Raw genomic sequence first — 21,581 nt, forward strand, 5'->3', positions numbered from 1 at the left:
TTAGTTATATTTTCCAAGACTATCGAATAAGCCATGGAATTTAACGTAGTAAAGATATCCTGAGCTTAAGGTGTTTGAGTTTTTTCCTTGCCCATGTAGCAGTGACTTAGGATGTACCTTTTGGAAATAAAGGTACATGAGGAACATAGTAAGACTTTAAATTTTTTTAAATATTAAACTCCTATATTTTAACATTTTCAGATAGTCAAAATTAATTTTTTTAATGTATAGTAAGGGAAGATTTGAAGGAATTCTTTCCTTGAGCAGTTACTATCTGATGGTAGCTATTAAAATTTGGACTTAATCTATACTGCCAAATAAAATAAGTCTCTTAATATGGTCTGTCCCTTGAGATGACAACTTCCAAAGTTGTTTCATTTCTTTCCTGCAGAACAAACAACTTATAAATTTGTTGGGAGTTGATGGGATTGGAGAATAATTATTGAATGAGTAAGTGAAAATCTGAAAGCTATGTTTGAATTGAATGAGGTCGATAGAGCAGTGAGGAATCTTACATAGTCTGAATGATTCTTGCTTGTAGGGTACACTTAGACATTTAGAGAAATAAGGAAGATTCTGGAGTTTGTTATAAATTGTGTCATCTTCAGATAACCATTCATTTATTCATTTGAAGGGTCATTTGTCTGGGGCAGAAAATATGGTACAGTGTCTATGCCATCGTCACCCTTATGGCCTCTGCTCTAGTCCGGAAGACGAATGTACTAGCACCATTTCCATTTCCAGTGTTCTAGTGGGCATGGATGGCATAAAGATATAATAATCTATTCAGAAGCATTGGTGAACTATTATAAAGTCATCTCTCAACAGGCAGAATCTGATAATCTGATTTGAAATTAGCCTAATGCAAGCAGTTGTGGCATTTTTTTCAGGGCTAGAGACAGCCTGTTTAGTATGTGTGTAGAAGCTATTGCTTTAGCATCTAGGAATTTGTGTTACTAATATTCTTTAGGTTAAGTACTAGACCACTAGACCAAGAAGGAGGTCTATAAAAAGCAAGTAAATAAAAATTTAAGACTCAGACAGTAATTTTGCTTGTTCATTTTTGTTTTTTGTCCGAGTAATTCTGAGTCTTACTATATGTGTTTTGTTTTAGGCTGTTGGCTTGACATCCAAAATAAGGGTAGATAGCTCTTTAAAGAAAAATGTGCTCAATTTTGGAGAGGAGAACTCTCCTGCATTATGGTAGCTGTAAATGGTGAGTGCTTAGCAGTTTCTGCCTGTTTTTGTATGTGCTATAAAATAATCTTATGTTTCTTGGTTTGAGTTAAGCAATGATTACCTAGGATTGTAATATCAGTTAAATCTAAACAGTCTAGTCTCATTAAATTTGCATGCTTAAAAAATACAGGAAATTTATTGGGGGTAATGCCAATGTAAGATTTAGGGAGTGAAAGTAAAATTTGTTAGGGAAGGCTTTTATTTTTTATTTTATTTTACTTTATTTTATTTAAATTGTATTAGTTAACATTTGTGCACTATTGATTTCTGGAGTAGAAATCAGTGATTTATCACTTACATATGACACCTGGTTCTCATCACAAGTGACGTCTTTAATACCCATCACCTATCTAGCCCATCACTCACCTTCCTCCATCAACCCTCACTTTGTTCTCTGTCACTAATAGTCACTAGTGACTTGTTTCCCTCTCTCCTTTTTTTCTTTTCCCCCTTCCCATATGTTCATCTGTTTTCTTAAAGTCCACGTATGAGTGAGAACATATGGTATTTATCTTTTTCTGACTGACTGACTTCTCTCTAGCTCCATCCATGTTGTTGCAAATGGCAAGATTTCATTCTTTTTGGTGCCTTAGTAGTAGTCCATTATGTATATATACCACATATCTATCACACGTGGGCCCTCTTCATAGTTTGGCTATCGTTGATAATACTGCTATAAATCTCAGGGTGCATGTACCCTTTTGAATCTGTATTTTTGTATCCTTTGGGTAAATACCTACTAGTGCAGTTACTGGATTGTAGGGCAGTTCTATTATAACTTTTTGAAAAACCTCCAGTGGCTCTCCAGAGTGGCTCCATCAGTTTGTATTCCCGCCAAAAGTGTAAGAGGGTTCCCCTTTCTCTGCATCCTCGCCAACACCTTTGTTTCTTGTGTTGTTAATTTTAGCCATTCTGACAGGTGTGATGCGGTATCTGATTGGGGAAAGCTTTTAGACCGCAAGGTAGACTTGTGCTTTCTTCACTCTTGATGTTCAGGTATCATTTCCTTCCCGTTTGAAGAATTTAGAACAGTTCTTTGAGAGCAGGTCTTCTCGCAACAAATTCATCTTTCATCTGAGAATGTTTTTATTTCATCTTCATTTGTACAGAATATTTTTACTTGACATAAAATTCTGGGACCATTCTTTTAGCACTTGAAAAATGTTGAGTAATTTCTTTCTAGTCTCCATGGTTTCTGTGGAGAATTCTATAAGCAATGCATCACTTTTCTCTAGCCACTTGCAAGATTTTTTTTCTTTGTCTTTAGTTTTCAGCAGTTTGCTTGTGAGGTGTCTGGGTGTGGATTTCTTTGAGTTTTTCCTTTTACAAGTTGCTAAGCTTCTTGAATCTGTAGGCTTATGTCTTTTGCTAAGTTCAGGAAATATTCTTTATTTTTTCTCCATTACTCTCTCTTTTCCTTCTGGTACTGGGATGACATGCATGTTAGATGTCTTGTCCTGTGGGTCTGTGAGGCTCTGTTCATTTTTTCCAGTCTGTTTTATTAATGTTTCGATTAGATAATTTCTGTTGATACTGACTTTTTCACCTCCATCCTGTACTGAGTCCATTCAATGAGTTTTTTCTTTTGATTACTGTGTCTTCTGTCTTTGTTCAGACTTTCTGTCTTTTGTTTGAAAGTTTGCTCTTCCTTTATAAAGCAGTTTTAAAACTTTAAAGTGTTTAATGGGGGCGCCTGGGAGGCTCAGTCAGTTGGGCATCTGCCTTCGGCTCCGGTCATGATCCCAGAGTCCTGGGATTGAGCTCCATGTCAGGCTGCCTGCAAGACAGGGAGTCTGCTTCTCCCTCTCCCACTCCTCCTGCTCTTGCTCTCTCTCTCACAGTTAAATAAATAAAATCTTAAAAAAAAAAGATTTCAAGTATCTTTGTCATCTTGGCATTGATGTCTGTTGAACCATCTATTCGCATATGAGATTTTCTTGGTTCTTTGCCGGATGATTTTGGATTGTATCTTGGACATTTTTAATACAATTGACCCTGGAACAACACCCTGCACAGTTGAAAATCCACATTAAACTTTTGACTCCCCCAAAACTTAACTACTGATAACTTACTGTTGGGTGGAAACCTTACTGATGACAAACAGTTGATAAACACATATTTTGTATATTTGTAATATACTGTATTCTTAGAATAAAGTAAGCTAGAGAAGAGAAGATGGTATTAAGAAAATCATAAGAGAAAATACATATACAGTACTGTAGTGTATTCATCAGGAAAAAAATTCCTGTGGCAGTGGATCTGTGTTCAAACCCAAATTGTTCAAGGGTCACCTGTATTATGTTAGAAGACTCAGGGTCTTGTTTAAATACTATGGAGAATGTTGATATTTCTCTTTAAGCAGACAATTAACCTGGTTGAGTTCAGGCTACGAGTTCTGATCAGTCTTCTGTGAGTTGTGGTTTCAGTGTCCAAGCTATTCAGAAATGCCTTGTTTGTGTGCCAACCAGTGGCCATTCTGGCACCTGGAATCTAGTTCTGTCCCCTAGTTCAGTTTTTAGGGTCTGGTATGTTGCTTAGGGTCAGCCCATGCATGTGCAACTGGAGAGTGAGCCCGGGAGTTCATAAACAACTTAAAGGGGCCACTTTTCTGAATTCTTCCCTCTCTGTGATCGCACTGGGACTTTAGGGTTCTCCGGGGCCACTCTTTTGGTCATTTGGCCAGAAAACTAGGGCCTTGTTTACCCTACTCTTCTGTACATTTACTGTGACTATACCTGTATGTGGGGCTAGGTGATGGAAGGACAGAAAGCAAAGATGCAGTAGAGGTTTTTTCCCCTTCTTGGGACCACAACTCCTCTAATTGGAGAGGAAGAACTCCCTGTGCCTGAGTTATTAGGCTGCCTGCTATAGTAGACTGGTTACTTCGTTGAAGGGACTTTGCAGGTATAATTAAGGTTACTAAGCAGTCGATCTTAAAATAGGGACATTATCTAGGTGAGCCTGGAATAATTTACAGGAGCCCTTAAAAACAGTAGAGGTTGGTAGAGAGAAAGCAGATTCAGAGTGTGAGGGATGTCACCTCTGTTGTTGGCTTTTGAAGATAGATGGGGCCGTGAGCAAGGGAATGTGAGTGGCTTCTAGAAGCTGAGAACAACCCCTACAGCCAGTTAGGAAACAAGGACCCTGGTCTTAAAACTGCATGGAACTGCATTCTGCAACAGCCCGAATGAGCCTGGAGGCAGATTCATGTTGTAGTCTCCAGATAAGAGCCTAAGTCAATGACACCTTGATTTCAGCTTTTTGGGACCTGGAGCAGAGAAATGGGGTGAGCCTGTTGGTTTTCTGATCTGTCAGGCTGTGAGATAATAAAATTGTATTGATTTAAGTTGCAATAAAAAACTAATGTACCATCAGACTGCATTGAGCTAGAGGTGCAAGAAAATGGAGGGAAAAACCATGTGATTTCCCGTCCTCTCTGGGTGATAGGAGAAATCCATTCCTGTTTCTCATGCTAGAACTAGAGGGCTTCCCCTGGAACTCTCTCTGTCCACATTCTGGGTGCCTAGTTCTGTGTTTTGGCTGTATTGCATCCAGGCTGAGAGGTATTAGAGAGAAAAGTAGTAAATTCACCACAAGTCCTGTGACCCACTTTCCAATTCACTTAATACTGTAGATGGCCCCCAATTTGGGATGATTTAACTTACAATTTTCTTTTCTTTTATGATGGTGTGAAAGCGATATGCACTTGGTAGAAACTGCACTTGAAATTTTGAATTTTGATCTTTTTCAGGGCTGGCAGTACTGTGTCTGTTACTCTTGGGAATGCTGGGCAGCAGCACTGAGCTGCACCTCCCAGTCAGCCATGTGATTCCAAGGGTAGACAACCAGTACACTTAGAACCATTTTATATTCGTATCCCCATTCTGGTTTTCACTTTCATTACAGTATTGAATAGATTGCATGAGATAGTCAGTACTTTGTTGTAAAAAGGGTTTTGTGTTAGATGATTTTACCCAACTGTAGGCTAATGTAAGCATTCTGAACATGTTTAAGATAGACTAGGCTAAGCTAGGGTGTTCAGTAGGGTAGCTATATTAAATGCATTTTCAGTTTATGTTTTTTTCAGTTTACATTATATTTATCAGGATTTAACCCCATCATAAGTAGAGGAAGATCTATAATCACTTTTTTTTTTCAATTTATTTATTTTCAGAAAAAGATTATTCATTATTTTTTCACCACACCCAGTGCTCCATGCAAGCCGTGCCCTCTATAATACCCACCACCTGGTACCCCAACCTCCCACCCCCCCGCCACTTCAAACCCCTCAGACTGTTTTTCAGAGTCCATAGTCTCTCATGGTTCACCTCCCCTTCCAATTTACCCAAATTCCCTACTCCTCTCTAATGCCCCTTGTTCTCCATGCTATTTGTTATGCTCCACAAATAAGTGAAACCATATGATCATTGACTCTCTCTGCTTGACTTATTTCACTCAGCATAATCTCTTCCAGTCCCGTCCATGTTGCTACAAAAGTTGGGTATTCATCCTTTCTGATGGAGGCATAATACTCCATAGTGTATATGGACCACATCTTCCTTATCCATTCATCCGTTGAAGGGCATCTTGGTTCTTTCCGTAGTTTGGCGACTGTGGCCATTGCTGCTGTAAACATTGGGGTACAGATGGCCCTTCTTTTCACGACATCTGTGTCTTTGGGGTAAATACCCAGGAGTGCAATTGCAGGGTCATAGGGAAGCTCTATTTTTAATTTCTTGAGGAATCTCCACACTGTTCTCCAAAGAGGCTGCACCAACTTGCATTCCCACCAACAGTGTAAGAGGGTTCCCCTTTCTCCACATCCTCTCCAACACATGTTGTTTCCTGTTTTGCTATAATCACTTTTTAAATGACCTCAAATAGCTGCTGCCTTCATTCTGTCCTGATTTTATAACTGCATTCAGTGGGACAGATAAGGTGGAATGTGCTTACATACTCTACCCAAATTGGAACTCTTTACATAGGTGTTTTTAAAAAAAGTCTAGTTTATCATAAAAGAAATATTTACTCCTTGTGTAGAAAGTGGTAATCTCCAGTGATAATCTCTGTTAATACTTTAATGTATATTCTTTTGGATTTTCTCCTAACCATTGCAAGTTATTCTCTTTTTAAAAAAACAAAAATGGGGTCATAATTTTGTAAAACTTAACTTTTTTTCACTGAAGATGTCATGGCCATTTTTCCATATTAGTAGATCCATAGTAATGAACCTCACTTTTTCCTTATGAATAGTAATATTAGAATAGTAGCAACTACCATTTCATTTAACCAATAAAGGAGTATATTAATTTGCTAGGGCTGCTATAACAAAATGCCACAGACTGGGTGGCTTAAAGAGACCTTTATTTCTCCACAGCTGTGGAGATTAGAAGTTCAAGATCAAGGTGTTGGCAGGGTTGATTTCTTCTGAGGTCTGTCTTCTTATCTGGTAGATAGCCATCTTCTGGTATCTTCACATGGGGTCTTAGTCTGTTTGAGCTGCCAAAACAAAATACCATAGGTTGTTTAAACAATAGAAACTTATTTTTTGCACAGTTCTGGAGGTTGGGAAGTCCAAGATCAAGGTGCTGGCCAATTCATTTCCTATTGAGGGCAGACAGCCTCCTTCCTGGCTTATAAATAAATGACTGCCTTCTCACTGTGTCCTTAGAGGGTAGAGAGACAGAGAACACTCTGGTGTTTTTCTCTTGTCTTATAAGAGCACGGGCACTACTGGATTAGGGCCGCACCTTTATAGCTTCATTTAATCTTTATCTCCTCCTCACAGACCATCTCCAAATATGGCCACATTGGTGGTTAGGGCTTCAGTGTAGGAATTTGAAGTGTGTGTGTGTGTGTGTGTGTGTGTGCGCGCGCGGGGGGATTACATATAGATATTCAGTCCATAACACATGGGTCTTTCTTCTGTACTTATTGTGTCCTAATTTTCTCTTTTTATAAGGATACCAGTCCTGTTGGATTAGGGCCTACCATAATGACCTCATATTACTTTAATGAGGTACTGGGAATTAGGACTTCAACATGGGAATTTTAAGATGCAGCCCATAATAGGAAGGTATTGTTATTTTCTCCACTTAAGATAAGGAAGGTAAGTCTCAAAGACCTTGACTGATTTGGCCAAGATCACAGAGCTAGTTAGAGAACCAGGATTCAAACCCAGGTAGATTAGCCTCAGAGCCTGCTCTCCTAATTACCTGGCCATTCTCCCACCCCCAACCTCTACATTGGCATGACAGTTGTTGGGCTGTGCCTTGATTATTTAATCCTATGTTGGACGTAGGGGTTTTCTCTCTTTTCCAGTTAGACAATGCTGTATTGAATATGTTTTTATAGGTAGCACTGTACACCTGAAAATTTACTGTATTGTGTAGAAACCAATTTATTCATAGAAATCATTCAGTGTATGTATTTTCCCAAAATACCCTCTGAAAATGTACTCCTTTACTCTTCTAACAATGATCAATCAGTGAGAGTGATAAGTTTTAGAAAAGAGCAGTGGAAAAACAACTTCTTTCATAGGCTGCAGATGATTTGAATTGGGTCCTTACTGTGGATATTTGAGTGAAACAAAGGGCACTCTTTCTGTTAGGTTGGGTGAAAATCATATGAAGTGATATATCCTAGTCAACTCATGAATCATTTTCTTTTTTCTTTCTTTTTTTTTTTCTTTCAGAATTTTGATTCTGACATTAGCAGTGTGGGAATAGATGGCTGCTGGCAGGCAGACAGTCAGAGGCTTCTCAATGAGGTGATGGTGGAGCACTTCTTTCGACAAGGAATGCTGGATGTAGCTGAAGAGCTCTGCCAGGTAACTGTGTGCCGGCATGTGAGGAGATGAAACAGGAACGACGGGGCTCCTTGGAGTCTTTGAATCTTCTTCTGGCTGTAGATAGATTTTTAATATTTTAAGTATCCTGACCTCATTTTACTAGGAGGTCTTTTTTTTTTTTTTTAATTGGTGAAAACGACAGCCCTAAAACTTCTTATTTGAATTGTTTTTTCCTTATTCCTGCCCTATTACATTGATCCCAGTTCATCAACCAAGGGGTCAAAAGTGATACTACTCTCTCCATTTCCTCTTTTAAATAGGGAGGGTAGGATAGCAGAGAAGAAAAGAATCTGGCCCAAATTGTAGCATTTTGTGTATCAAATGAGTTTTAAGCTAAAATTTACTTCAGGTGATTGCTAGTAGACATGAGCTTAGGGATCTCAGAATAGTTTACCAGGATCACCTAGTCGTAATGGGGACAGCTACCGTGTATTGAGTCCACAAGCCAACCCCTGCTTTTATTCCTCACCACAATCCTGTGAGGTAGAAGTTGCTAGAAATTTCTTCCATTCTGTAGATAAGGAAGCTGAAGTCTGGAGAAGTGGCTTTGCCCAAGACCATACAGGTTCCTTAGCGAAGGAACTAGGATTCAGTCCCAAATTGACATCCTCAGACTCTGTTTTAAGCCACCATGAACTATTGTGTTTTCCATTTAGAAGAATGAAGGACTATAAAGATAAAATAGTTTAAAGCCAGTCTGTAAACCAAACCTTTAAGCCTTTTCTATTTTATTTTATTTTTTATTTTTTTAAAATATTTTATTTTTATGTAATCTCTATATAGCCAGTGTGGGTCTCAAACTCACAACCCCAAGATCAAGAGTTGAATGCTCTACCAACTGAGCCAGCCAGGCACTCCTTCTGTTTTAAACAATTCAGAAAAACAGTAACTCCGGTCTTTCTCTGTACCTTATGGGAATTTTGTATGTTTCCTTGTAAATTTCCTGAAAGGAGTTACGTCAATTAGGATTAAGTTTATTTATAAGTAACAAAGACCCAAAATACCAGTGACTTTAAAAAAAAAAAAAAAAAGTTTGTTTCTCTTGCAAAGAAATAGGTGGTGGTGAGCCATTCATAGCATATATAGTAGCTATGCTGCAGGAGGCTTTCAGGGCCCTAGCTTCCTTGTAGCTCTGCTGTTCCTTAGGTGTCCACTGTCCTTATGATCCAGGACAGCAGCCAGAAATCTAGCTGTACCTTTTGGTATTCCAGAAAGGGGCTAAGAGTACATGTTTATGTTTCACTGCCCAGAATTTACTCTCACAAAGTCATACACAGCTTTATTCCATACGGTTACGTACTTAACTTTGTATGGAATACATAGGGATTCTATTGCTATTGGAAAGAATGATGGTAGGGCTCAGTCATTAGTCCGTACCATAGAAATACATGTTAAAAAATTATTTTTAATGGCTCAACCCATATTTTATAATTTAGAATATGTTTTTACCATATCTCTTTACCTTATTACTGCTAACAAAAGATCATTCTATTTTTTTCAGGAATCTGGTCTTTCTGTAGACCCAAGTCAGAAAGAACCATTTGTGGAGTTAAATCGAATATTAGAAGCATTAAAAGTCAGAGTTCTGAGACCTGCTCTGGAGTAAGTTCTGTGTTTGTTTTCTTTTGAGTATTTGGGGAGAACTCTCTATAAGAAAACCTAATTAGAAAACACATTTGAGATTTTGAGATACACACATATACATGCGTACGTACATACGTACATACATCTATACCACTCACTTTCAGAGACTTCAGAGAAAAGCAAGGGAGAAATATTTTCTCCCTTTTAACTAAGTAAGAATGGAGGATGTACAAATAGGAGAAAATGGTTTGAGCTTTCTTTGTTTATCAGTTGATCTGAGTTCCCAAGAGAGGAAAGAGGTTTCCTATATCCAAGCTTATTCTACTACTTTAGACTAGCATCATAACGGGAAGTACTATCATTCGGTTGGTCTGAGTTTGATATTTGAACTTCCGTACTTTGTGGGGTTCTATGCTAGCATTTAAAAAAAACAACTTAATTGGTTATTGGAACTAAATGATATGCATGAAGACCGCAAATATTGTTATGAAGGAGTTTTGTGCTAATTGTCACTGTAAAATGTAATGATGCATTATGAACTTGCTATTGTTATAAATTATCTTGAATTACTGAGTAAACTGCGGTACTGGCAGAGTTTTTTGTAAAAGGCCAGAGTAAATATTTTGGGTTTTGTGAGCCACATAGGATCTCTGCCGCATATTCTTCTTTGATTTATTTTGTAGCCCTTTAAAAATGTAAAAAAACAAAACAAAACAACAACAAAACCCAAAAAACCCATGTTGGCCATCTGGTGTATAAAATGGGCAGCAAGCCATATTTGGATCTTGGCCGTAATTTGCCGACCCCTGTCCTAGAATTTTTTAATGTGAGGATTACCAGGTTTTAAAGAAGAAAGAAAGAAAAACTCATAAAATAAGGGAAAGAAACTGGGTGATAGGAATAGTGATACTGGTGTGAGGTTCTAGCAATAGAATTCTGGTATTTTAAAATTAGAAGTATTTGAGATCATTGTTTTCTGGAAAAAAAATAGTTGGGAAGATTCTTGTTGATTTTTATAAAATGCACCAATTTTTTCTCCCATTAACCAATTTAATTCTTCGTAGCTTAGTTTCTTTCTGATCATTTATCAGTTCTTAAAAAGTTTTCAAAGTTCTGAAACTAGCTCAGATGAACATGGAGAGATAGATTCCTGTATAAGTTTATAAATGATAAATTCCTGTATAAATTATAAAGATGAGACAAGTAGGTTCTGTAGCTTTAAAAGATGTCAAATACATGGATGGAACTAGAGGATACTATGCTAAACGAAATAAGTCAGTCAGAGAAAGACAGTTACCATATGATCTCTTTGATAAGAGGAATTTGAGAGGCAAGGTGGGGGGTTGTGGGGGGAAGGGAGGGAAAAAAATGAAACAAGATGGGACCGGAGAGGGAGACAAACAGGAGACAAACCGTAAGAAACTCTTAATCTCAGGAAACAAACTGAGGGTTGCTGGGGGGAGGGAGGGAGGGATAGGGTGGCTGGATTATGGACATTGGGGAGGGTATGTGCTATGGTGAGTGCTGTGAAATGTGTAAACCTAGTGATTTCACAGACCTGTACCCCTGGGGCTAATAATACATTATGTGTTAATTTTAAACAAAACCTCAAATAGTAGTACCATTGTGTATGATGCACATTACCTTTACAGTTTTTTTATTTTATTTAATTTTGTTAGCAGATGTTAGATTTTGACGTACTTGGGGGATTAAATTTTGCCAAGTACCACTGATAACTCTTAAACAGAATTTGGCAACCAACCACTCTTCTATCTACTTTCATATTCACCTATACGATGAAACATCTATAGAGAAGAGTGAGGGATCCTAAACAGAGAAATGTATGGGTTTCCCAGTAGTTTGTAGTGATTTGAAATATATTCAAGCTGTTCAAGGTAATAGTCATTTATCCACAATTTCTCAGGCTCATCAAACTTTTATTGAGTACTTATTATGTGCCAGAGACTGTGCTGAGCCTTTAGACCACCTCAGCTCTCAAAGTACTCGAGGCTTTTTCCTTTTGGAATGAAGAAAATTTATAACACTTTTTCACTTTGTGCTTTTTCTGTAAGATCTGTTTCTTACTGATAACTATATCTTATATATCAATTGTTTGTATGAATCTTTTCTGTTATTTGGAGCCTTAAGCAGTGCTTCTCAGACAAAAGGAGGGCTCATTCTGTCTACTTGGTATTAACAGTGGAAACTCCTGCAAAGTAAAAATTTTTTTCAAAACTTCATTCTTTTGGGAATATTGGCATATTAAATAGTGTCAGCATGGGGAATGTAATGGCAGTTATATAGTCAACTCTTCTTGAGTGCTTATTATGTACTTAGTATTGTTCTCATCATTTTACATGTATTAACTTATTAAATCCTCATTATAACCCTATGAAATAAGTACTCATTTTACAGAGGAGGGATCGAGGCCTGGAAGTGCTTTGTGGAAGAAAAGAATATATCAAAAGGTCACATGAAAAATGCTTCACATGATGTCCCCTGAATGTTCTTCTCCAAGAGACTTTAGCACATTCCAGGGTTTATCAGCAATTCTAAAGAGACTCATTTAACTTGGCCAAACTCTTGATTTTGACCAAAGAATTTTTATTCTTGTTCCCATCCCCCCAAAACACTAAAACCCACAAAATTGGAGTTCTACAGAACAAACGTTTTGAAATGATAGCTTAATAGAAATGTCTCTTACAGCAACTCAGACTTTTCCAGTTCTTGCCCATTACTGATAGATACTAAGCAGGTATTTCCTCAGTATCCTTAATGTGCAAGGTATAGAGAATTCACTTCATTCAGCTTGTAACCAAAGTTGAAAAATATGGGACATCAGTTTGGAGAATTCTGGTTCAGATACAAGGCAGAGAGTATCTTTCAGTTGTTTGGCACCTTCTGCTGGCACATGCTGCATGCTGGGAGGCAGATCCTGGAACCCTCAGGAGGGGCTGCAGCAGTTCCACAAGGCAGGCTAGGCCGTTAAGGAGGCAGGGGCTAACCACAGAAATTAGTATGGAGAGAGGCCATGGAAGAACTTTGGAGAGCATTAACTATCATTTACAAGTAGTAGACAGTGGAAAGAAGGCAGAAAAGAATGGTGTTAAGGCAGAGAGAAGTGGCAGAACAGCTAATTATATACACAGATCTAGTTAGGACACAGCCTACTCTTTTGTTCCTGCCCCTTATATTTCTGAGTTTGTGTACAGATTTTTCTTCTCATCCAGATTGCATTATCTATTTTTTCAGTTCTTCTTGGCACCTAGCATGGTACATACTTAGATAGCTTATTCCATACTTCAATAAATGGTGGAATAGTTTGAAGAAGAACTTGGAACAGACATGACCCCCGTCCTTCATGGGTAGATAGAACTGTAAAGCCGAAAGTAACTAGTTCAATGAGAGAATAAAGGTAAATTATTATGTCCTTGTAGACATGTGCCATTACTGACATTTTGAAAGTGCTCTCTATCTTCAGGAGAAGCCAGTTGGTTGCCTTCCTAAAGGTGTTTCAAAGAGTAGTATTATCTTGGTGGATTTGCCATAGCCCAGGATCTGGCTTGCAGACTTGGGAACGTGGTTTTTCAACACTGAGAAGCAGGCCCAGGGGCCTCCTAGCACTCCTGTTTGGAAAGCCTTGGTAGAATGCTCTGAGGGAATAGAAGATGACTGAATGGTTATGAGAAAGAGAGAGAGTGACGTTAAAATAATTTTTCAGAGGAGATAGAGATAATCTTGTTAGTTTAGACCACAGAAGGATTTTAGATTAGATAGGCCATGAACGGTATCAGGCAGGCTATTGAATAATGAGAGGACTCCCATCTCCAAGCCTAGTGACTGGGTGACTGGGGTGGGGTGGGGGGCTAGAAATAAAAACCACAGAGGGATGTGGCATGAGCTTGCCATTGTACTGTGCTCTCTTTGTGGTGTGAATGTTGGATCTTAGGAGAAGAGAATGCTTGCCAGACTTAAAGAAATTGTAGTATCAGCGAAGAAAACACAGTTTATATATGTAGAAAGGTTTTAGAAAATGAAGATGAAGGGAGCAAGCTGTGGTACCTGATCAGAGAGCCTTGGCTATCACTGGAAATGAGGGTGACAGTGATTAAGCTGTCTGTTTTCTTGTTTTTAGTTTTGGCTTCCAGTAGGTGGGCAGTCTTGCTGACTCAGGCATTTTTTTAATAGCCACATAGAACCACAGAAGAAAGAAGGCTCCAATAGATACACCATTGGAGAAAAGTAATCAAAGTTTTGAACAAGTTGGATTATTTCCCAGAGTCTAAGCTTTTGTTTTTGTTCATTTTGTTTTGTTTTGTTCATGGTGGTTGTTAATTCTGAAAAGGCAGAAGAGGTAAGTTGAGGCATACATTTTTAACTCGCCGTGCCCATTCACTAAGTGTGGTGGAGAAAGGAGCTCTTGTATTAAAAAGAAGCTGATTAAAAATGGAGAGAAGTACCCAGTGGAAAGGATACAAAAGAAAGCTCAGTGGACTATAAAGGCCAAAAGGGAAGAAATACATAGGGTGATAACATTATTTTCTGTTATCTGTTTTGTGTTTATTGCTAGCAAAAGTTTATGTACAGTTCTAACACAATAGGTATTTTTCAGGAGGAGTAGGGTTTATCCTCACCAAGGACTTGAGCATATTGAAAATGAGTGGGTGAACCGTAACTATAGAGGAATTGGGAATCTTCTTAAAAAGAAGAGCAAAATGAAACCAACTGTCCCTGAGGTTAAGTGTTTAAAAGAATAAGGAGCTGAAGTAGGCCAGGAATGGGAACCAAAAGGAAAAAGTCTGGAGTTGGTTTGTAAAATGCTGATCTCTTTTTTAGGTTGATTTAGGTTGATTTGGGTTTATGGTAGGAAATTAGCGGTAAATAATGCACGTCATTTTAAAGTACTTTTTTGCAAAAAGATTTATTTATTTTATTTTAGAATGTGAGTTGGGGGAGTGGGAGAGAGAATCCCAAGCCAACTCTGCACCCAGTGCAGAGCCTGACTCGGGGCTTGATCCCACAACCCTGAGATCATGACCTGAGCCGATATCAAGAGTCAGATACTTAACTGACTGAGCCCATAGGTGCCCCATATTTAAGTGCTTTTTTTTTTTTTTAAGATTTTATTTATTGATTTGACAGAGAGAGATCACAAGTAGGCAGAGAGGCAGGCAGAGAGAGTGAGGAGGAAGCAGGCTCCCTGCAGAGCAGAGAGCCCGATGCAGGACTCGATCCCAGGACCCTGAGATCATGACCTGAGCCGAAAGCAGCGGCTCAACCCACTCAGCCACCCAGGCGCCCTTAAGTGCTTTTTATTAAAAACAACAACAACAACAACAATAATGTGTAGACCTGCGCTGTCCAGTATGGCGGCCCCTTGCCTCATGCAGCTGTTAGAGGCTCTTACTGGATGCTGCACTACTGAGAGGCTCAGGTTAGAAATGCGTGTGTGTTGTTTTCTTAAGTAGACCCAAAGGTGTAATATTATAGTCTGTGTTGTTTTTAAAATAGTATGTAAGAAGAACAGAGATTCACACCAGTTCTGAGGTGAGTAAAATGTTTGTAGTTCCAGTGATGGACTCAATCTGTACGAGAGAAACTGCCATTTGAAAATATCTCTGAAATGAAATGTTAGCCATTCTTTTTTGGTCTCTAAAGCAAAGTTACAGGATTCTAACTCTTTTGGCTGAACTTTGATTTTTGTCATTTTTGCCGTTCTCTGAATTTTTTGAGCACTTGACTTGGTCACCAGTAACATTCAGCTAAGTCTGCATCTATGGAGTAAAGAAACGTCATTCGTTTCCCAGAATTCCCCCTCCTCCCCAAATATGCCCCTAAAGGAGACCAGATAAAGAATATATTTGTGAACCCTTTAAAATACAGTGAAAGGTTGTAGTGGAGTATCTGTGGGCATTGACAAGAGGTATTTTTATTTCATTATTACCAGAAATAGATACCGACCCAGATTGGCAAAATTATGAGAGGAGAGGGGTAAACAGATGAGGCTGTCAGCTAGGTTCCTGCGGGACAACAGCTAACTGTGGAGGTGGGATCTTGTTTTAATTATTTTTGGAATAACATGGGAATTCTAAATACGGAGCTAACAATATGCCAAGTCTTTTCAGAGGCCTGGCAGTTAAGATAATTAATGCTTAATGCTTTGTGGGATAATTGTGTGGATGTGGGTTGCTTCTAACTTAGTCACCGAAGTCAGTAGTATTGTTTTGAGGTCTTTTTATGGAAGAGGCACAAAAGATCTCTTTATTAGAGAATGCAGTGAACAGAGATAATTGTGACATTAGTGACCTTCCTACAGTGTTTCTTTAAACAAGAAATAGTTCTAAAATTGATGGTGCTCTCATTGGACACATCGGAGATTTGGGAGCAGAATTAAAAAAAAAAAGAGTGATATTATAATTCATTTGAATGTTTTAGTTAACTTGTTGGTTGTGGTATCATGCTAGTTGTTTTCTTTTAAAAATTAAAAATTATAAGTTTTCTTCTGGAAATGCCATTATCCAGAATACAGCACTCTATTCCTTAATATTTCCACTAGTTTTTTATGTGTCTTGGTCATGTGTCTTCTGTTGCTTTATAGACAGCGGGTTAAGTTTTGGGGGCCAGTTATATTTCACGCTTTCGTAGTTTCCTGTGCTTGTACTATTTGGATTTGGTTAGTACCAGTTTAATTAAGCCTGTGACTGTCTTCTACCCTTTATTCCTGCTCAGCGAATTAAATACCCAAATATTCAGTGTGAACTTCTAGCTACAAAAACTTGACAAATTTTGGGACACCTGGATGGCTCCATCGGTTAGGCATCTGCCTTCAGGTCAGGTCATGATCCCAGGGTCCTAGGATCGAATCCCTTGTCAGGCTCCTTGCTCAGCAAGGAGCCTGCTTCTCCCTCTGCCTGGCACTCCCCCTGCTTGTGCTCTCTCTCTCCCTCCCTGTCAAATAAATAAATAAAATTTGACAATTTTTTGAAGAGAATTAAATGCATATCATCGTATTCTCACACAGTTGGTCCTATAAAAATCAGAAGAGCACTGAATATTACATGGAAGTGCCCAAATAATTCTTTTATTTTATGTATAAATTTCTTATTAAAAATAATGACTTTGAAGAACCATTAGAGTTCATCCCTTCAGTAAATACAAATTAAGCAGCTTACTGAGTATGTTTGTGCTTGTCCCCGTGCTCAGTGCTTTAAACTAGCACCCTCATTTGATGCCCACAACCCTTTTAAGGTCCCCCCATTTTACAGTAAGGAAACAGATTTTAGAGAATTGAGTAACAGATTGCCCAAATTCACACTGCAGAGCTGAGACTGAAGTCCATGCATAGTTGATTCTACTAACCTGTACTCTTTATCAGTATTCCCCCTTCAAAGGAAGGGGGTGTGCCAAGATGAGCAAGCCTGAGTTCCTGCCATATAGAAGACCAGAAGCTGGCCCACCAAGTAGATTGTGAGATGAGCCATGTGAGAAGTTCAGAGAAAGGACATCTAGAGTTCTGTGGATGGGAGAGATTATTTAGGAATGTTTTTAAAATGTGGTAATTGAGCCTGGGCCTTGAGGTTTTCAACTCTGTTCTCAACTGCTCACTTTTTGTCTGATTTTGCTTTTGTAAAAATTAACCAGCCCCTACACTGGGAGGTAGAATCATGGCTTCTAATGTCATAAAGCAAACAGGTCTTCTATCTAGACTAGCTTTAATTCACCTGGACACGTCACTCAGTGGTTATGAAAGTTGCTAGATCAGGTTATCTGTATGTGTTGTGTGTGTTTTTCTTGGCCAGTGCCTCTATCTCCGTTCTATTCTCAGCATGGCTATTTTCCTCCTCTAATTCTTCACACCACATGACAAACGCCTCTAGATCATCCTGTTGGCCAACCATTGCTTTCTCCCTCGACACCCACCCTTCTGTTGCATAACTTCCCCTCCTGGCATAAACCTCTTGGTTTTCCATCCGAGCTCTCTTCCTCTCAGAAAGAAAAGTGGAGGGACAGGGATCTTGGTGAGAAAAAGAAAACTAATCTGGTTTTCTTTCTTATTCTGTAAGAGTGGTGCCATGGACACATGGACTTGCTCAGTTCCTCAGTCATTGCATCTGTCTCCGTGATGCTGCTCTGGGCCTTCCTGGTGTCTAGAGAGTAACCTTCTCCCTGTGAAATGTTCTTTCTCCCCCTCTGTCTTCTCTCTTGAGCTTATGTATTTTCGTCTCTATACAATTTCAGTATGCCTGGATTTCATTTACCACATTTGAGGTAAATAATACTAGTTCCCCCCCCAACAAAAAGGTTCAGATTTCAGTTACCACAGTATATTAACTGTAGGTAATTGCATAAACTACAAGTGTCCTCCCAGCTTTGGGGTCCACAGATCACTGCCTAAATAACACATGTGCATCATGCTCTCAGCCAACCACATCACTTTTCTCCAGGTCTGTCCATGATTGGTCACTGAGCACCTGTTACCCTCAGACAACAAGTGTGTAGTTGTCTTGCCTGCTCATCTCGTAGAGGTGAACCCACAATATATTACAGAAATGGATAGTTGAAAGAAGAGCTTTGTCAACAAAGATGAATTGCTAGAAGTGAAATTGAATGTGATTAGAAAGATTTGGAAAATGACAGTGGTCGGGTGAAACTAGGATGAGACGTAGGCCTACATGAAGTTATGATATAAGCCATATTGAAAAAGCCCAATGAATATAAAAACCAAGGTAGAGGCACTTTCACATCTTTTAATTTAAATTGCACAAGGAACAGAAAGCTGCCTGTGATTTAAACAGAACATTTACTACTAGTTTGGATTGAAGATTGTTTAAGAAAAAAAAAAGCCTCAATCAGTTTGACTAACATTCAGATTGTGTTGAAGTTAGTTGCCTCCTTGAAAGAAAACAGTGATTACAAGGAGAGTGAAGAACTTTACTGCCAAAGATGGTTTCATCATTTCAGAAGTCATCACGAATTGACTAATGTTTAGCTCCCTGGGGAGGCTGCTGGTGTGAATAAAAATGCTGCTGTGAAATTTGTACCCAGATTCCAAAGACCAGTTAAGGCAGATGTTATGATTGTCAAGGAAGGCAACCATCAAGAACTGAAAGAACAAAAGATACAGGATTGTGAAGTGATCAGGAAGGATATAAGGGATAGATGAACTTGCTTATAGGCAACAACTATTTAGTTAGTTAGTTAGTTAGTTGACAAAGATCACAAGTAGGCGGAGAGACAGGCAGAGAGAGAGAGGAGGAAGCAGGCTCCCCGCTGAGCAGAGAGCCCAATGCAGGGCTCAATCCCAGGACTCTCAGATCATGACCTGGGCCAAAGGCAGAGGCTTAACCCATTGAGCCACCCAGGTGCCCCAAGAGTGTGACTTTAAAATCCATGTTTACCTGGCCAGTTGGCTGTGGCCAACGAATTGGGGTCAGGAAAATACAGTTGTGGGTACCTGGGGGTACAGTCTTGGAGTATGAGGGATAGGTGCCATAACACCAGGTTTTTCTCTTAGTCCTTACTTACATGTGCTTACATGTTTGGGGGCAGAGATCCTTAGTTTAGAAGATGACACTTTGCCAGAAAGGGAGAAGCTTAGAAATCGTTAATCTAATCCCTTGCTTTGTGAGATTTAGGCTTAGTGTAATATTCAGAAGTTAAATGAAGATAATTCATTGTTTAAGGATTGAAAGTCAAGAAATATGATTTAAGAAACACCTGATAACTTATATTCTTGAATTTGGATTTTGCATTCTCCCCATACTCCTCCAACTCCTTTTTGTGATGAAATAATCTGTTTACTTTCCTAAAATTCTCATGGTGGGGGTGGAGGTCAGGAACTAGCCGTGTTAGTTTTTTCCGATTATTTTGTAGCCTTGTTTATAGCTAAATTTGAAGGTGGGTAAAAATAAGCGATGAATTAGGAACTGCATTGTCTAAGTAAACTCTGCAAGTTAAAGGGGTTACATATAGCTAGAGTTTGCAGAGCTTAAATTCATAATTCTTGGCTTGAATTACTTTTAGGAAATGTAATTTGCAATTACTCAGTAAGCTCCGATGAAAAAAGGAAGAACTTTTGTTTACTTTTGCATTTGCTTAAAAATCATTACCTTCTTAATTATAAAAGTAATATATGTTCATTGTAGAAAATTTAGAAAACATAGGACAGCATAGACTGTATGTTAAATCACTGTCCTCTGCACAGCTGTTAGCTATTACTCAGCAGTGTGCCCTCCCGTTGTTTCTAGCCTCCTGGTGCTGCTCTGATAGTTGGTGCCCTGTTCGATTGTTGTAGTCTGTGCCATAGCAGTTGGTAAATAATGTGTGCAATCCAGCTTCTCTGGAGTCATTACTGTTAAAAATTCTGGCAACTTGAAGTTAATTTTTTCTGCATATCGTAACTTTCCCCCCCTGTAATATCATATCCTGAAAATCTGTCTAGGAAAGGTGAAATAGATTTTCTTCCTCTTGAATTGCCCACTTAAGGACTTTGCCCTTTCTTTGCTGGCTTTCACTGTTTATTAAAATTTGTAGTTACTCTATTAGCTCCCTTCTTTTGCTCTATCTTACACATGTATTTCATATCAAAAACAAAAAAGAAAAAGCTTGCTGCCTCTCCTTATTTGTTAGTAGGAAAACATACTCATGCTTTTATGAATGAGAGGGAGTAGGATGAACTTTTGGTAAGTAACCTGATTTAAATGTACTCCTTGGTCCAAGTGTCTGTTGATAGATGAATGGATAAAAAAGATGTGGTATATATTCATAATGGAATATTATTCAGCTATAAAAAGAATGAATGAAATCTTGCCATGTGTGACGACATAGATGGAGCTAGAGGGTATAATGCTTTAAGTAAGTCAGAGAAAAACAAATATCATGTGTTTTCACTCAGGAATTTATGAATACAGGTAGAGGAGAAAGAGACAAACCAAAAAACAGACTCTTAACTAGAGAGAAAGAAGCGAAGGTTACCATAGGGGGGTGGATGGGGGGTGGGTGAACTAAGTGATGGGGATTGAGGAGGGCTCTTGTCAAGATGAGCACCAGGTGATGTGGGATTGCTGAATCATACATTGTACACATGAAACTAGTATAACACTGTATGTTATCTGTACTGGAATTAAATTTAAAATAAATAAATAACCTACTCCTTGGAACTGGAAGTCAAGAAGTTGCCTGACAAACTAGCGCAGTACCTTTGCTACTGATGGTTGGTGTTGGGCATTCATGAAAGATTGCTGCCAAAAGTACCTTGTTGGTGTCGGCAAGATTTACCCCAGAGTTGGTGTTCCAGCTTGACTGTGTGTTAGTGCTGGGTAACGATTCAAGCCTTACTTACATTTAAATAAATATTTCCAAAGTCCAGGTGATGAATCTTTTTAACAATCACTTTTTTAGGTTGGAAAAGCTTCATGATTGGACTCTAAAATGTGGATACATCCACAAGTTGATCAGAATATTCATGTTGCATGTGTAGCCCTTAGGGTAGGATCTTGTAAAAGTACAGCTCTGTGAGGTCCAATCCCAGCTGGCTGATCCCTTATGAATAACCTGAGACATTTTACTTGCGTCATTTGTAGAAAGCTACTCCCAAGTTTATATTCATACCAAGACAGGTTCCAACGATCCTTGATGAAATGGGTTAGGTGGGGACTGTTTGTCCAACTAAACGTCAGATTAAAGGAGAATATGATAATAAGAGCTTCTACATCTTAGTATGTTTACAGAAATAAAGTAATGTTTCCTTACCACTTGGTTGCAAAGTTGATTTTAACAGCTGGCCTGGGGTACATTTCTGCTCTAGCGCCCACCTGGAGTGGTAGTCCCAGCTCAAGATTGGTTATCCCAGCTGTTTGTACTATAGAGGTCCGAGTTCCTGTACTTTAGATCATTCAGAATGGAACAT

The 21,581-nt window shown here is 38.7% G+C and overlaps 1 protein-coding gene across 3 annotated transcripts in view; it reads left to right on the forward strand.

Annotated features, from left to right (window-relative positions):
• The window catches only part of RMND5A (required for meiotic nuclear division 5 homolog A), a 63,386-nt gene that overhangs the window by 29,567 nt on the left and 12,238 nt on the right, over positions 1 to 21,581 (forward strand). For all 3 annotated transcript variants that reach the window (XM_044261577.1, XM_044261578.1, XM_044261576.1), the window contains exons 3-4: positions 7,934 to 8,068; positions 9,591 to 9,691. In XM_044261577.1, the coding sequence (XP_044117512.1) occupies positions 7,934 to 8,068; positions 9,591 to 9,691 (236 nt within the window). The remainder of the gene's footprint in view (positions 1 to 7,933; positions 8,069 to 9,590; positions 9,692 to 21,581) is intronic.

Source organism: Neovison vison, chromosome 8 (assembly GCF_020171115.1).
Source record: "Neovison vison isolate M4711 chromosome 8, ASM_NN_V1, whole genome shotgun sequence".
Taxonomy (NCBI): Eukaryota; Metazoa; Chordata; class Mammalia; order Carnivora; family Mustelidae; genus Neogale; species Neogale vison.